This window comes from Formica exsecta, unplaced genomic scaffold (assembly GCF_003651465.1).
Source record: "Formica exsecta isolate Colony F162 unplaced genomic scaffold, ASM365146v1 scaffold393, whole genome shotgun sequence".
Lineage (NCBI taxonomy): Eukaryota > Metazoa > Arthropoda > Insecta > Hymenoptera > Formicidae > Formica > Formica exsecta.
The window spans coordinates 327995-342605 of NW_021851167.1; the positions used below are offsets into that span (position 1 = coordinate 327995).

The following is a 14611-nucleotide window of genomic DNA, read 5'->3' on the forward strand; positions in this document are numbered from 1 at the left end:
CAAATGAAGAACGCAAGCTTTAATTGTTTTAAAGCGATAATATTTGTTGCTGTGGATTTATCGTTACATCTCCTTAAATATATCTGTTGAATGTTCCGAGGACACGTACCATTTATAACACGGCTTGTAATTTTAATATCTCGTTGCATTAAAACGAATCCAGTCGCTCGTTACTAAAGATATTCGGATAATTTTAGCTTATCATAGAAATTATCGTTGAGAAATATCGCGTACTTTGAGGCCATTAGCCTCGCCTCGTCGACTAAAGAGAGGAGAGTCGAAATTAATATCGACTGTAGCGTATACGCGGTGAATAAGGTAGGTCGAGGAAAGATCGTCGATGCGTTTAAATTCCAAAAATGGAAAAGAAATCGAATCGACTCACCGGAATTGCCATGAGCGTGTCCGGTAACGTTACCGGTGGCCGAGTGGACCGCATTGGTAGCGGCGTTCGCGACCTGCTTCAACGCGCTGATCACCAGCATAGTTCCCCGTTAATTAATCCAATGGCGATCAGCATCTGGCCACACGACACGAGACGCACTTTCGACGCACTTTTGGCTGCGCACGAGCAAGGACGACTTCGACGAGCAACTGTTCAAGCAGCTGGCTCGACGCGGACTGAATTCTCGGCACGAGACGGTCTTAAACGCGCGACTGGTCGCTCGCACGAGCAGCAGCAGCACCAACGCGAAAGGGAGTCGGAATCGTCGTCGTCGTCGTCGTCGTCTCGCTTCGTCCCCTTCTTCGGAGTTTCACCTTCACGGAAGTCTTCCCTCGCCGCCGATTAAAGCACGCCGATCGTAGACTAAGACGGCTCTTCGACACGCATTGTGACGCGCGATGCGAACGTTACGTGGAATGTTGTTCCTTTCTCTCACCAGTCCGGAAATTAATATGTGTAATCGCGCGCGTACGGAAATTGATTAATTATATATACATAGGAAAAAATTCCAATAATAAAAAATTTTATATTACGAGCATAATTGACATTAAAAAAAAAAAATATTCTAACAAAAAGAATTGCTTTTCAATTAATAAAATCCGGTCACCTTGTACCACCTTTCAATTGAGAGAAGAGAATCCAAGAGAAGATTCTCATCGCAACGACAATAATATTCACGCGAAGGAATAGATTGACGAATATCGATATCGGTTCTCTCGTCGATCCCGCTTAGGCACCGAGAGAGGTGCATCGTGTAGAAGTTATAGGACCCGGGAAAATGGCTTGTGACATTGTAGACCAGCTTACCGGCAAACTCAGCACTTTGCGACAAGCACCTATCTGTACCACTCATCCCCAGCGATGTCCAATTAAGTGTGCGCTAAGATTACCACAGGAAACTTGAAGCAGCGGCAGGCGAGGGAACGTGTACGCGACAAATAAAGCGCGCATTTTAGGGCGACGCGGATAAATAAACTTGCCGACTTTAATGTAGATAAAGATACGAGATAAAACGTTAGAAAAGTGTTGGAGGAGAAAAAAAAAAGAGAATAAAAGAGAAAAGCGAGAGGCGGAGACCGCGCCCGATAGCAAGCGTGATATCGTGACTCACGCTAAATCGAATTTCGAGCCCGCTTCATCGGCTTCCGTCGCCGTGTACTTGAGAACTCGATGTGATCTCCTCGAGTTTTCCGATCACGAATGATGTACGTAGGGATATACGCGGCGACCACTTTCGAGGCGAGACGTTTTTCGGAGCGGATTCCCGTGTGTATCTTAAATCACTCGGTCCAGCTCGCTTCACGCGCGAAACGAATATTTCTCGCGTCGTGGGAACGATTATTATCCGCGAATATAAAAGCGGAGAGATGGTGTAGTTTAGAATCCGGGAGATTTCAGTTCGTTAAGAGATCCTCTGTATATATCGCGAATTCGGTACAGGCGCTCGAGGAATATCGATTTTGCCTCTGCAAATTCGCTGAAAATCCTCGTAGCTGCTATACAGCAGCACCGCATTATGCATTTCGAGTTCTTCTCGCGCCGAGTAGACGCCGATTCCGACCTCCCGCTGCTGCTGTTGCAACAAAAGCGAAGCTGGTATAATATGCCGACGACGACGACGACCCGAATCGCGAAAATAGGGAGTCAAACAAGAAGTGCCTGTCGTAGACAGAGCCGCTACTACTGCGTCGCAAGCATTTTCTGGGAAATCCGGTCCATCAAAACGCGGGAGAGAAATTGGAAGTGGGTTCCTGATTCTCCGACCAACCGACACTCTCGAGCCGAATGCAAAACTGGGTTTCCAGGACGGATGTAATTCCACCGCGAGATGTATAAATGCAAGCTAATTTTAAATAATTTTCAATTCGTGTCGGAAATTTTTATGCGATTTTTAATCGTACGTAAGTAACAGATAGACGAGTATCTCGCCCAAAGATGGATTGCAGTTGATTGATCGTGAGCAATATCGATAATGCATCGTTCACTTCGCGTATTAGCCGAATCGATTTCATCGAATCTCATCGAATCATCCCGGGATATCAGCCGTGATATGCGGTCTTTACTTGAATTTCGGTCGATCCTATCTCTACATTCACGCTGCGTTTTGCACAAGCGGATTCCCGCAAAGCGGTTTAAGCTTCGACGCTTTTGTGGAAACGGGAGGAAAAACATGCTTCCGATATTATCATATCGTATTAACGACATAGATATACTTACAAAAAAGAATTCCTACAAAAAAAAAAATTTTTTTTTTTTTTTTTCAAATTGAATCTAATTCGAAAAACGCACCAGAAGAAGAATAACTTTACTCATATATTTATACTGTACGTGCGATTATAAATGTGTGAATATACATGAAGAGATTATCTGATAAATCTCTCTCTCTCTCTTTTTAACAATTTGACAAATCTATCTCGTAAAAGAATGTAAAAAATAATATTGCAGATTGTTTATTTCTCTTTCCATGAGAAACGCGCGATTTTTTATCATTAGCATTATGAGATTTGTTAGGCCATTCGGTCGTTTATCCGGTGTATCCTATTATGTCATAGACATAATGAGAGTACATAAAGAGTGTATATTACTTTCTTCATAAAGATCGTAAAGTCCGAACCATGTTTTATGTTTTTCTCTTTTAATTCAAAATTAGAATTAATAATCGCCAAGTAATCTAAATAATCAAGCAAAATAGGAAATCTTTAGCTTGATATTTGTATTATTATGTTAATTATTATTGGTATGTAATCAATCCATTAATTGATGCAGACAGCTTATAATATGAAGTTAATATACAAATGCGTATAATTTGTCGGCTAGGATATGAATACTCGATTATATATATTATAATTCACATGAATCATTCTCTTTATCTCTTTCCTAGATATAGGCCTGATAAATCTTGTTCCAGGTAAATCTACGAAGATAAAACACATGTGCGTTCAATCTGACAAAGATGTTTTTCAATTTTTCTTTCTTATGTGATAATAATCGCGTACGGGTTAATGTTGATTGTATATATATAAAACATTTGCTAGCCTGCATTGTTATCGTCATTTGTACTAATTGCCGGTTATGCTTGCTATATCTCATCAAAGAATTGATAGACATTTTAACATTTTTTAACACAAAAAATGTTTCGCGTTTCTATCCGTTTAAAAATTATTTATTTAAGTAATACATCTCGTCTAAAAAAGAGACCGGATCCACATGTATTTTGTGATAATTGATATATTTTAATGTTTGTAGAGAAAAAAACTATTTAAATAAAAAGCTTTCGAGTAATAATCTAAGTCGAGACTCCAAGAAATTACTAGAAAAAAATTAAAATAAAAAAAAAATTAAAAATGTAGAAGTTAAAAATATATCTATACTACTATCTAGGCCTTATAATACAGCCATTAATTGAAGTTTCCATTACATTCATATGTATTTTGTGCAAGAAAAGCAATGCGAGAGTGGAACGATATGTATCTCAAAGCTAATCGGATCGACTAAATTTCATATCTCTAACAAGAAAACTAACAAGGAAAAGAAGAGATAATATACGCGATACCGTAAATCCACCACTTGGTTTCGGTGAAATCCTCACGATACTCGCAAATCGGTGCGAAAACGCATAAGAAATTTGAGTAAACGTTATTTCAGCTGCTAGAAACTTCTATCGAGCAGCAACATGACGTTCAAGATAAAGGAAGGATCGCTCTTGCCAATGTGCTGCCAATCAATACGTGGAGAGCAGCTAAACTCGAAGCGCTTTTTACGACCGTTTTCCATTTGCGGTTCTCGCGGTCGCCGATGAATCCCCCATTGAGAGACACAATTGTGCGCCGGGAACATCCCTGACAGTCCAATATTCAAATATGCATTTAGATTTATGCGCTATTCTCCCAGGTGTCTCGAATACTTTATTGGACAGAGATCTTAGTATCTTAATAATTAACTCGTTAATTTTGTGCAAAATCGATGATGCAATTCGGCGTGCGCTTTTCGTTAATTATTCGTATTTATAATGCGCGTGATTAATAGTAAATAATTTATTTTTCGCAAATTATAGCATAATTTTTTTTTTATATGATATAATAGATACACGTACGAGCAGAATCAATTCTGTCTAGTCGATCTTTTTTTTGCGACCTCTCGTTTATACATCCTATGATCAAATACTTCTCCCGAACCGTTTCGCATAAAAACACAATATACACAATGTATCTGTCAGAGGCTATTAACTGGTAGTTACAACTACATTCAACCTCGTTTTACCACTCCTATCGCTCCTCTCTCTTATTGAATATTTGCTGGTGCGCCATCTCGCAAATTATAGCATAATTTTTTTTTATATGATATAATAGATACACGTACGAGCAGAATCAATTCTGTCTAGTCGATCTTTTTTTTGCGACCTCTCGTTTATACATCCTATGATCAAATACTTCTCCCGAACCGTTTCGCATAAAAACACAATATACACAATGTATCTGTCAGAGGCTATTAACTGGTAGTTACAACTACATTCAACCTCGTTTTACCACTCCTATCGCTCCTCTCTCTTATTGAATATTTGCTGGTGCGCCATCACGTACGAATCCGCTTTATTTATTATTATTAATGATAGACGTTATGGAACATTGTTTTTTTTTTGTGAAAAGAAAGAAGCTAGTCTTTACGGAATACATCTCGGGGATAAGCGGATTGTCTCAGCAAACGAAAATAAGACAGAATGATAAGAAACACAGGGAAAATTCAATAATATTCCGTAACGTTTGCTCCGAATAAAGCATCTGTACGAGATGAAGGTATACGGATGATATAACATACTGTTACACACACACACACAAAACTATATATATATAAATGAAGAAGTTTAATATTTTAGTCTTTCATATATCTCTCGCAGATATATGTATATCATATATTCATAGCGAAATTTCAACAAAGGCAGCTTCATTTTACGATCACCCGATTGGAGCTCCTTCGTTCCCAGCGATCTCTCATCCATGCAATGAAACCGGAAGAGAACTCAATCACCGTCATTCGCAAACTCGATTACTCGCTATTCGAATCAACTGAATAGTATTCACGGCTGTACAATATCGCGAGCGCGACACTTTTCGTCGGTCTTACTCGCGCAATTCAAACTATAGGTACACCCTCGCTAATCTAACTGTATGCTATCACTGCACTCCAGACGCAGGTCGATCTTTCAATGGGATCCCTTAATATCGGTAGGGAAGAACGGAGAACTGAGTGAAATTGCGGTTCGGTGTCGCGTCGCGATTAATTTAATCCACCCTCGCGCGCTTTGCGGAAGCGAGGGGGAAATCAAATTTGCGACATCGCGCAAACACTTCGATATTAACGACATCAATATCCGTAAAAATGAATTTCTATAAGAATTTCCAATCCCCTCGATTCAAAATTCCAGGAACAGGATGTAAATGGAGAGTTGCTCATTTATTTACACGTACTATTATAAATGTACACATGCGCGATTATCTGTCACGCTAGCAGATCTCTCTAACGCAATATAATTTTACAGAGGAATCTCGCAGAAGAAGGGAAACGGTCGGTTACAAGTGTTGTCGTCCATCCCACCTTCCTCAATTTGCCAGAGAGTCGCGCAATTTTGATTATTAATATAGTTATCGGGTTGATTTGTAGTCCACTTCATATACCCGGTATTTTCTAATGCTTCGTCTTTAACGGTAACCCAGTCGCCCTCTTCAAAATAATCATGAACCCCGAGCCAAGCTGCGTTGACTTTTTCCTCTTGCAGCATACGCAAAAGGATCTTCTCCTCCGAATCCGAATTGATAATCGCCAGATGACCTAATGGTATATAAAGTATAATAAGAGGTTCTCGAGATCTATCGTTATCTATCGTTATCACGTCAATCCTTTCATTTAGACGGTATAACGCTAAGCCAATTATAAAAATTCGGGTAACACGTGCCCGTTAATGATGTTCAATTTACGCGGTATTTTTTTTTACCTCCTTCCTGGATACAAGCCTGGCGAGCCTTATTCCAGACGAGGTTGCGTTTATGAAGCTTGTGCGCACTTATGCCAGGTGTGACGATGTAGCCATCCAATCTTTCCTTACTACTTGGTAACAATCCTTTCAATTGTTGTTCGTTGTACATATAAAATATCTGCTGGCCCACGTGATAGTTATTGTGACCGTTCATATTAACCAGGTGCCTTTTATTGAGCTCCTCTGATAGAAAAATTAAGAGACTTTTAATATTTTTCGAAATGTATACAAAATATTTTGCGTTTTTCTAACACTCTGAATTATATTTCTTTACTTATGTAATCATGTTTAAAAGAACGAGTGAATCACGGGGAGTCCATTACTTCTCGTGATAACTGATAATCTAATGTTCAATATTTATGAAAAAAAAATACAAAGAGTTTTCCAGTAGTAAACTCTCTCTTTTTCCTCCTTTAAGTGATTATATATACAATAAAATATCGAGACGTTAAAGTAAAAGAATCGCATAAAATGTTTAGAATGTTTGTTTTCATTGTAAGTGAAATAGAATATATATTATTAGATAAAATTGTGTTATTTACCTGTAATTTCACTGCAATTGGGTTTATTTGATTTTAGCGATGTTAATGGAAGGGTCTGAGTGTCACTTTGAGCGAATGCATATCGTTGTGTTTGACACCAAAAAATAAAAACTATTGAAAGATACTTCAACATTATTAAATGTTATTATCTGACAGGTTCGCGAAGTAATAGTTAGTGTCACAGCTAAATAGTTAGTGTCTGTCTTCTGCACTCGTTTGGTAAGATACCGATGACCCGAGCCGGGTCACGAGCAAAGATTAAGATTATCAATCATCTGCTGATCTCGGCGAAGTGAGAAAAATAATAAATTGATATATCGTAATGTAATATCGTACGCTGGAAAAGTTTAACAACACGATTGCGCATGGTCGCACAACGGAACGACAATTACGTAACGAAATTATCAATAATTTTCGTGACTTGAATCACTTATTATCTCGTCTCTTTATATATCCTATTACAAATGTACAAGATTATCTGCGATAAATCTGATAAATATATAATCTTATACAGATAATCATATTGTAGACGATTGTATTTTAGTGGAATTAAGAGCATTGTGTTTTTGATTTATAAATATTAGATTTCTCATCGACCTTTGATACATTTTTTTAAATACCATCTTTTTTTATCGAGTTATTTTTTTGTCAATTCTCTATGATTTTTTACGCTATTTAGTATACGAACCAACTTATATCGTTGGGATATCTTCTCTCATAATATTCTGAAAATTCAACATTGCAAAGATGACAGTAGCAACAGCAAAAACGTATTCTTTTATAACACATAATCTAATAAAATTTCCAAAAAGTAAATAAAACAATGAGGAAAAGTAGTTTTTAGAGAAGAATGCAAAAGATAGTGTACAGAAAAGTAGTTTAGCCGATAGCTAAACCGATAGCTACTAGCTAACGTGGCACGCCTCACTGACCAAACGCACAATTTAACAGCGAGAGAGATCGCAGCTACAGGCATTTTTGCGACGATACGATACTGGTATAAAGTAGCGGTTAGAAACTAGAACCGGCTATCTACGCGTTAAAACATGTTATAATTCTATTTGCGAAATGCGAATAAAATTGGTAAAGACTTTAAAGCACCATATTTTAGGCGCTTAGATTTAATATAATAAAGAAAAAAATAGCATTGCAATGATGATCGCAATGAGACTTATAAATGATCGACGATCTGTATTTATAGTCGCACATGCGAATCAGCTGTGCTCTTAATAATTTAACTTGTATCTGCACGTGGTGTCTGCTAGGCACTTTATATACATGTGCGCGAGAATGGAGAGGCGATAAATATGACAATGGGACAGAATTCGCAGCTGAAACGTTCCAACGAGAAACGATCTGAATTGTAATTAAAGTCAAAGTTGCCAAAATCGCATTAATAGCTTCTAGCAAAAAGTTTTTACACGCTCGCTCTATCAAATCCGAGGCATGTGTGAATATAATATTCTTCGCAAACGCGATGATAGAACATTTGGAAAAAAAATCTTTGGAACACTCACTCGCACCAAAAAAGATAACGGCATATTGAAAGAGTTCGAAGTCATTCGTCTCGATCGGGATCACTCGATAATCCTTTGAAAGAATGTTCTTAATCGATTAGCGTTTATTACCGTCAGATCAGCCATCGCGACGTGTCTCTCGTGATCAGTTTTCAAACGATATTCGCGTCTTTGAGAATCAAAATGGAATTCGCGATTTTGCCAGCGATACTGGAAGATCCTCTTGAAGATTCATTCAGGGCTGCGGATTTAATAGTCCCGAACGAGATTCGCAATAAGAAGGAAACGTCGCGGCGCGAGCAGTTACACTGACTGAGTAGTTCATTCGGGAGGTATCTTTGGGACTTTCTCGTGCAACGTTACGTTAGTTTCGCCTTCGCTGCGCCACATCAATCCGTCTTCCGTCTCTCTATTCATTCATTTTCTTTTTTTTTTTTTTGTCTTTTTTCCCTTCCCGCAATTCCCTCCTCGCATTTCCCCGATCGAGCCAACTCGGTGGCTCTCGAACCGATTGTGCTCTATCGGTTATTTAATCAAATATCTCTCACTACAATTTATTGATTATCCGCCATACGGCGTAGTCTGTGTGCTTTGCTTGTCTGGCTTTTATTTTACGGCACGCTCCAGCGTGCAGATTGTCCCGATAGACACATCTCCGCCTTCTCGGATATATCCCGCGAATGACGCGCTATGAAAGGCAATCGCTCGGAAAACAAAACGGAAAACGAAAACGGCTGCGAATTACTTTGATGTAAAAATAATCAATTGACTCGATATAATCGATCGACATTCGCGATTTGACGGAGCGCGTAATTGGCGCGACATTAACACGATTCCGGAATGTCTCTAATATACACGCCGAGATTCGCACTTCAGTGCAAAAGCAAAAAAGGGGGGAAAAAAATCATGTCGGACTAAAAAGAAAAACGCACGCTCGACGACGAGTGAAGGATGCTCGAGGAAAAAAAAGGGACCGCTGTTGCGTTTCGCGATGCGCCCTGTATCCGGAGATAGTTAAGATTTAGCTCTCATTTGCTTAACTGTAGCGCCTCCGTTCTCGTAGTCAAGCGAACTTGTTAATTGCGTGCTCGACCTACTCGACGTTCATATAATGGAGTCGTGTCACGTCTGATATAGCGGCAGCGAGTTAAAGCGGCAGGACCCGGATGAAAGATGAAGATCCGCGCGCGCTAACGACAAGGGAGAAAAGCGCGAGAGTCAAAGCCCGATACTCAAAGCCGTAAACGAGTAACGAACAGGTATAATTTATACAGAGACGTATTCGAGACTATTCACATTCCAACTCTTGAGAGAATCTTGTTTTTCGAACTTTATGTAACACGCGATTATTTATCTTAAATTCGCGAGATTTTCAATGAACATGACGCAATCTTACGCGAAACATACAATGTCATAAATCAAGATGAGGTCTCGAGTTAAATTGCGCCCTACCGCGCTTCAAGTACCGAGGGTCGAATATTGCATGCATAAATGCAAACCTATCTCTCCCGTGAAAACAATGCACGGATCGGCACTACATCGCGAATGATAAATTCGGGAAAGTTTTTCGGACGAGATTTTTAGTGAATCACGTCGATTGGAGATCAATGGAGAATAATGTCGTTATTTAATCGGAGTGTCATAATATTAGAACTTAATTTCAGGCAATCTCTATAACGAGAAACGCCCTAAGCGATTACTTTGACCAAGTTGGGATAATTGCTAATCGGATAATGGTCGTTACGTAACACCATCAAGTTTTGAACTGAACTATCGGAAAAGCTGAAAAACGATAACAACACGTCAAATATTCGACAATAGACGATAAATGATAGAAGATGCTCTTCTTTAAGTAAATAAGTTAAATAATGAAATCAATTCTCTCGCTGGCATCTCGCTTCGATGCATCTCACCGAGATGAATTCGATTAATCTCGTGAATTAAATTTATATTTTTATTATGCGCGCCTCAGAAGCACATCGAGCGTCGTTTTAATACTTAGATTTGCGATTAAAATATCTCAAATTCAATTTTGCCTTTAAGTAGGTCAGCTTCGTTCAAGGAACTCTTTGCGAAGACTATCATAAGTTTCGTCTCATGCGGTTCACTACCAATATATTCCGCTTCTGACTAACACAAATGTATGATGGACCGACACATTCGAGAAAGATAAACTTTTGGTGTATGGAAAAAGTTACTGTCAAAAATATGATGAAAAGTATGATAATGCACGGAAACCAGCTAGTTACTCAAACTCTGCATTTCACGTTAATTTAACGCTAACAGTAGCGCGTTGTTAAAACAAAAATACATGTGGGCACTTATTTTACACGATCGCTCGCGATGGCAAACGTATCGATTTTTAATAAAAAAGACTATCTAATAATAAAATTTTCCTGGTAAAAACCATCATCTGCGTCATACCGTTCCCGGATAGAATATCACGCTTTTGGATATTTGCGAATGAGGAGAGATAATATTTGCAGATAAGAGAGATACATCTGAAAGTACGACGCGTCGAGTTCTAGTGTATATCTTTCGCAGAGTCCCTCTTTGTAACTGTCGTATTATGTACTTTACTTGGTGACAATTTCTCTATTTCCTCAAGCTCGTCTTTTGATCTAGTAAGTAACGAGCACTTCGCGATAATCAGATAGATCCATGACGGAAGGAAAGATCGGGGATTTCGTCTACCATTTTCCGCGTCGAATGAAAACGTGAAATTCGTCTCGCGAAATCGCGATGATACGAAATTTCAATTACCGATTCGCGGTATCGGGAGCACCGTTTCGTTTGGCGAAATCGAAAGGCCTGTCTTGCCTCGAGCGATAAAGGAACTGGGACACTCGGGTTATTGGGGAGGAATGACGCTTGACCGAAGCGATTTAACGACGCGTCGCGTCGATTCGACGAGTTTCGACGTTGCAATTCGAAGAGTCAGAGCGTTTCAACGGTACACAAAAATGTCACGCTTCCTGTTATCTAAGAGAAAAGTTTTCGTGGCAGACGCCAGAGACTTTGACGTTACGCCAATTCGCGGATAGTGCTCCTTTTCACGAAACTCCTGTTTCATCGTTTTTCGGTTGTCTCGTTTATGACGAAGATTTCAGAAACGGAAGCACACGCACACATATAGACGTATGTGTCTACGTGTAATTTATCAGTCATTCTTATTATTGAATTATTTCAATCGAATAACAAGAAATTTTCCTGCTACCAAGATGACACTGCTCTCTACAAATACAGTTCTTTATCTTTTTTTTTCATTAAAAGTGCAAATATAGTGAAAGCTGTACAAAGATTCGTACGCGATATATGTTCTTGAAGATCGCGAACTTTGAAACAATTCCAATTTTGAAGATGCACATAAAACGCTTTTTCGAGTTACAAACGATTCCGCATCGTTAGACAAGACGCAAGAAATCCAGATTCTCAGAAAATCAGTTTCTCGGAGACAATCCTCTTCCGGTGCCCTCATATTAGCTCGACAATCGTACGAGAAAAACGAGATTTTCTCCAGGGCAGAGGAATCCGCCGCTTATTCCGATAAATTCCGATAGATAATGTCGCTCCATGGCAATATAGATTAGAGCTAATGCACCAGCAAACAAAGTATCGGTCGATTTTGAAACGAGATAGACTCGTTATTGCGCGTACCACTAAATATTTAACGAGAGATAAAGCGCCAATCAGTTAATTATACGCTGCTGATCACACGCATTAATGATCGCGCATTTGTTTCACGTTTATTATTTCAATATGTTTGGGCAATTTTTTTCCACGATAACGAATATTCGTATATTGCATTTATATAATATTGCCATTTCTGATATTATATATAATATATCCAATTGAATCATATAATTAGCTTATGTTTCGGCATGAAATACGGCGCGATATTTCGACAAGCGTATTTTATGCGTGGTAAAACTGGATGATATATCGGCATAAAAAAAGCCAATGCAAATAAATAACGCTCTCCCGAATTGATTCTTTCTATCGATTGCGTCAATTAACAAATCCTAGCTATTAAACGATACGATAATAACGGAACTCTCATGTTGATATTAAAACGACAAATATATCGATTCGCCAGTGGACCAATTAAAATCTCAGTGAGCTTTGTAAAAGACAAAGACAAAAGCATGCAATAAATATAAAGTACGAACCGATCGTTGAACGGGCCTGGGTTTGGATGATCGGATTATTATTCGCCTCAGCGTTCGTTAATTGTGCACGATGATCAGATGTGACGGTGGTCGTCGAGATGGTGTTGTTAATGGTACTGCCGGGCACAGATGTCGATGTTGTCGAAACCGATGTAGTCGTTGAGGACGGATTCGTGGCGTTCGTAGCAGATTTCGCGGACCAGGAACTGCAAGTGTCGCAGCCTTCGGCGGAACGTGTCGATAATCGGCAGCAAGACCAACGTTTCCCGCTCCAGAGACCGGCGTGGTAACGCCCGCTCAAGCCCGAATTCTCACTGCACACTACAAACAAGTATCCCGCTAACTTTTGTTTCTTAATAATAGTATATTCATGTGCCTTTAATGTGATAGATCGTATTACTTTTTTATATGAATGCGCAAGATACCTTAGAATTTATCCCACGAAATATAATATTGATTCAACTTTTTCAGTCATAAATTTTAATTTATATTTTAAGAAAAATTAATATTTAAAATTCATATGCATGCATACACGCGCACTATGCTATATTTAATGCGACTTTTATAAATTATTATAAAAATCATGTCACATCTATGAGAATTTATACTTGTATTTATAAAATATACAATATCAAATTTCTTTTCATCTGCAATAAAGCTTGAGACCGAAAGGATTATCAATATTAATGCGTTCAACATATATCATAAGATATCAAGATAAATATCATAAATAGCAAAGATAATACGCATCTTTCATGTCGTAAGAAGCTTGTATACGAGCGCAATATTTGCACGAGCCCGCATTGAATGTCAATGCGAGAGAGGGAAAAAAAGGACAGTGGGATGAAAAAAAAAGGAATAAAAAAAGGCTTACCAGCGCGTATGGCACGTATCCATTCGGCGCGATCCTGTTCGCGAGCGGCGAGTAGATAGAGCGTGTATTCTTGGCCAGCTTCTCGATATCCCACTTGGAAGGGTAGTCCGGATGGTATTCCGCCGCCTCCGCTGCTCGCGTCGCCGCCACCCGATGCATCGCCAACACCATTGCCTCCGCCACTTCCGGTGCTACCACTTCCAAGGCTGGCCGTCTCCACCACGTGGACGCTCTCCACGGCGATCCGTCCACGTTCCTTACGGCGCTATAACCAACAACGATTTCTATAATTAGAATTTAATATATTAAAAATCTATCATGCTGCAATCTCTCGATCTGGATCTATTACCAACTTTCACTAAATGTAGCTGTAGCTAAGATATTACAAAATATACAGAAATATATATTTTGTTTTAAAAATGGCATATACATATATTTGTATACATATATAATAATAATTACCAAATAAATTTAGCTTATATTTCACAAATTCAATAATAAAAACGAGAGAAAGAGGGAATGCTTGATAAAAATACATAAAATGCTTGATTTAACATATAAATTAAAATTAATTTTAAAAATATACAATAAAAACATATAAAAAAACATTAATTAAATATATTTTTAAAATAAATTTTAGATGTATATAGAATAAAAAATATAAAAAAATAAATTATTTTATATTGAAATTATGTCTACGATTTTTTCTTTTATTTAGAGTACTATATATAGATTTATATAACAAATAATCCCGTAATTAGATAAAAAGTTAGAATGCAGATGAAGATGTCTCAACATTGGAATAATTTCGATATGTTCGTTGCCAGGATTGCATTTAGCTGATACGATCTTAACGTACAGACCCGTAATTTCTAACGATGACATCAAATTGCAATAAAATATTCACATATTACAATGTAGACTGTAGACCAATCCTCCAAATTTCGAGATATGATATAGCTACTTGAGACGTGAAAAAGTAATTTACGAGCGCGGATGGCATCGAGCGACTCTCCCCGGGGAGGATTCGTCG

General features: G+C 38.5%; 3 protein-coding genes across 6 annotated transcripts in view; all 3 read right to left on the reverse strand.

The window, feature by feature from the left end:
- The window catches only part of LOC115239653 (tyrosine-protein kinase Btk29A-like), a 29411-nt gene extending 15572 nt beyond the window's left edge, over positions 1-13839 (reverse strand). For 3 of the 4 annotated variants that reach the window (XR_003884663.1, XR_003884662.1, XM_029814282.1), the window contains exon 1: positions 386-702. Coding sequence is in view for 1 of the 4 variants with exons in the window: in XM_029814282.1 (XP_029670142.1) it covers positions 386-485 (100 nt within the window). In the remaining 3 variants the exon portion in view is untranslated. Of the gene's footprint in view, positions 1-385; positions 703-12704; positions 13026-13578 lie in introns of those variants that run through there. The other variant, XM_029814284.1, reaches the window with a different exon arrangement.
- On the reverse strand, positions 5071-7469 carry LOC115239661 (hemolymph lipopolysaccharide-binding protein-like). The gene is made up of 3 exons (XM_029814302.1): positions 7019-7469; positions 6435-6659; positions 5071-6271 (listed from the first exon to the last, which is right to left on the reverse strand). The coding sequence occupies exons 1-3, from the start codon at positions 7149-7151 to the stop codon at positions 5976-5978; spliced, it is 654 nt and encodes a 217-aa protein (XP_029670162.1). The 5' UTR covers positions 7152-7469; the 3' UTR covers positions 5071-5975.
- On the reverse strand, positions 10224-14581 carry LOC115239731 (tyrosine-protein kinase Btk29A-like). Its single transcript, XM_029814418.1, has 4 exons — positions 14567-14581; positions 13579-13843; positions 12701-13025; positions 10224-10317 (listed from the first exon to the last, which is right to left on the reverse strand). The coding sequence occupies exons 1-4, from the start codon at positions 14579-14581 to the stop codon at positions 10224-10226; spliced, it is 699 nt and encodes a 232-aa protein (XP_029670278.1).
- Positions 14582-14611: the final 30 nt, after the last annotated feature.

What these genes read in the sequence shown, in the direction of transcription:
- LOC115239661 (XM_029814302.1), bottom strand. Translation starts at nt 7,151, where the DNA reads ATGTTGAAGTATCTTTCAATAGTTTTTATTTTTTGGTGTCAAACACAA. An exon ending in CAATTGCAGTGAAATTACAG is followed by an intron (nt 6,660 to 7,018) that starts GTAAATAACACA and finishes TTTTTCTATCAG; the next exon opens with AGGAGCTCAATAAAAGGCAC. An exon ending in GGCTTGTATCCAGGAAGGAG is followed by an intron (nt 6,272 to 6,434) that starts GTAAAAAAAAAT and finishes ATATACCATTAG; the next exon opens with GTCATCTGGCGATTATCAAT.
- LOC115239731 (XM_029814418.1), bottom strand. An exon ending in GATACGTGCCATACGCGCTG is followed by an intron (nt 13,026 to 13,578) that starts GTAAGCCTTTTT and finishes ACTTGTTTGTAG; the next exon opens with TGTGCAGTGAGAATTCGGGC. An exon ending in GCCCGTTCAACGATCGGTTC is followed by an intron (nt 10,318 to 12,700) that starts GTACTTTATATT and finishes ATCGTTTTTCAG; the next exon opens with CTTTTCCGATAGTTCAGTTC.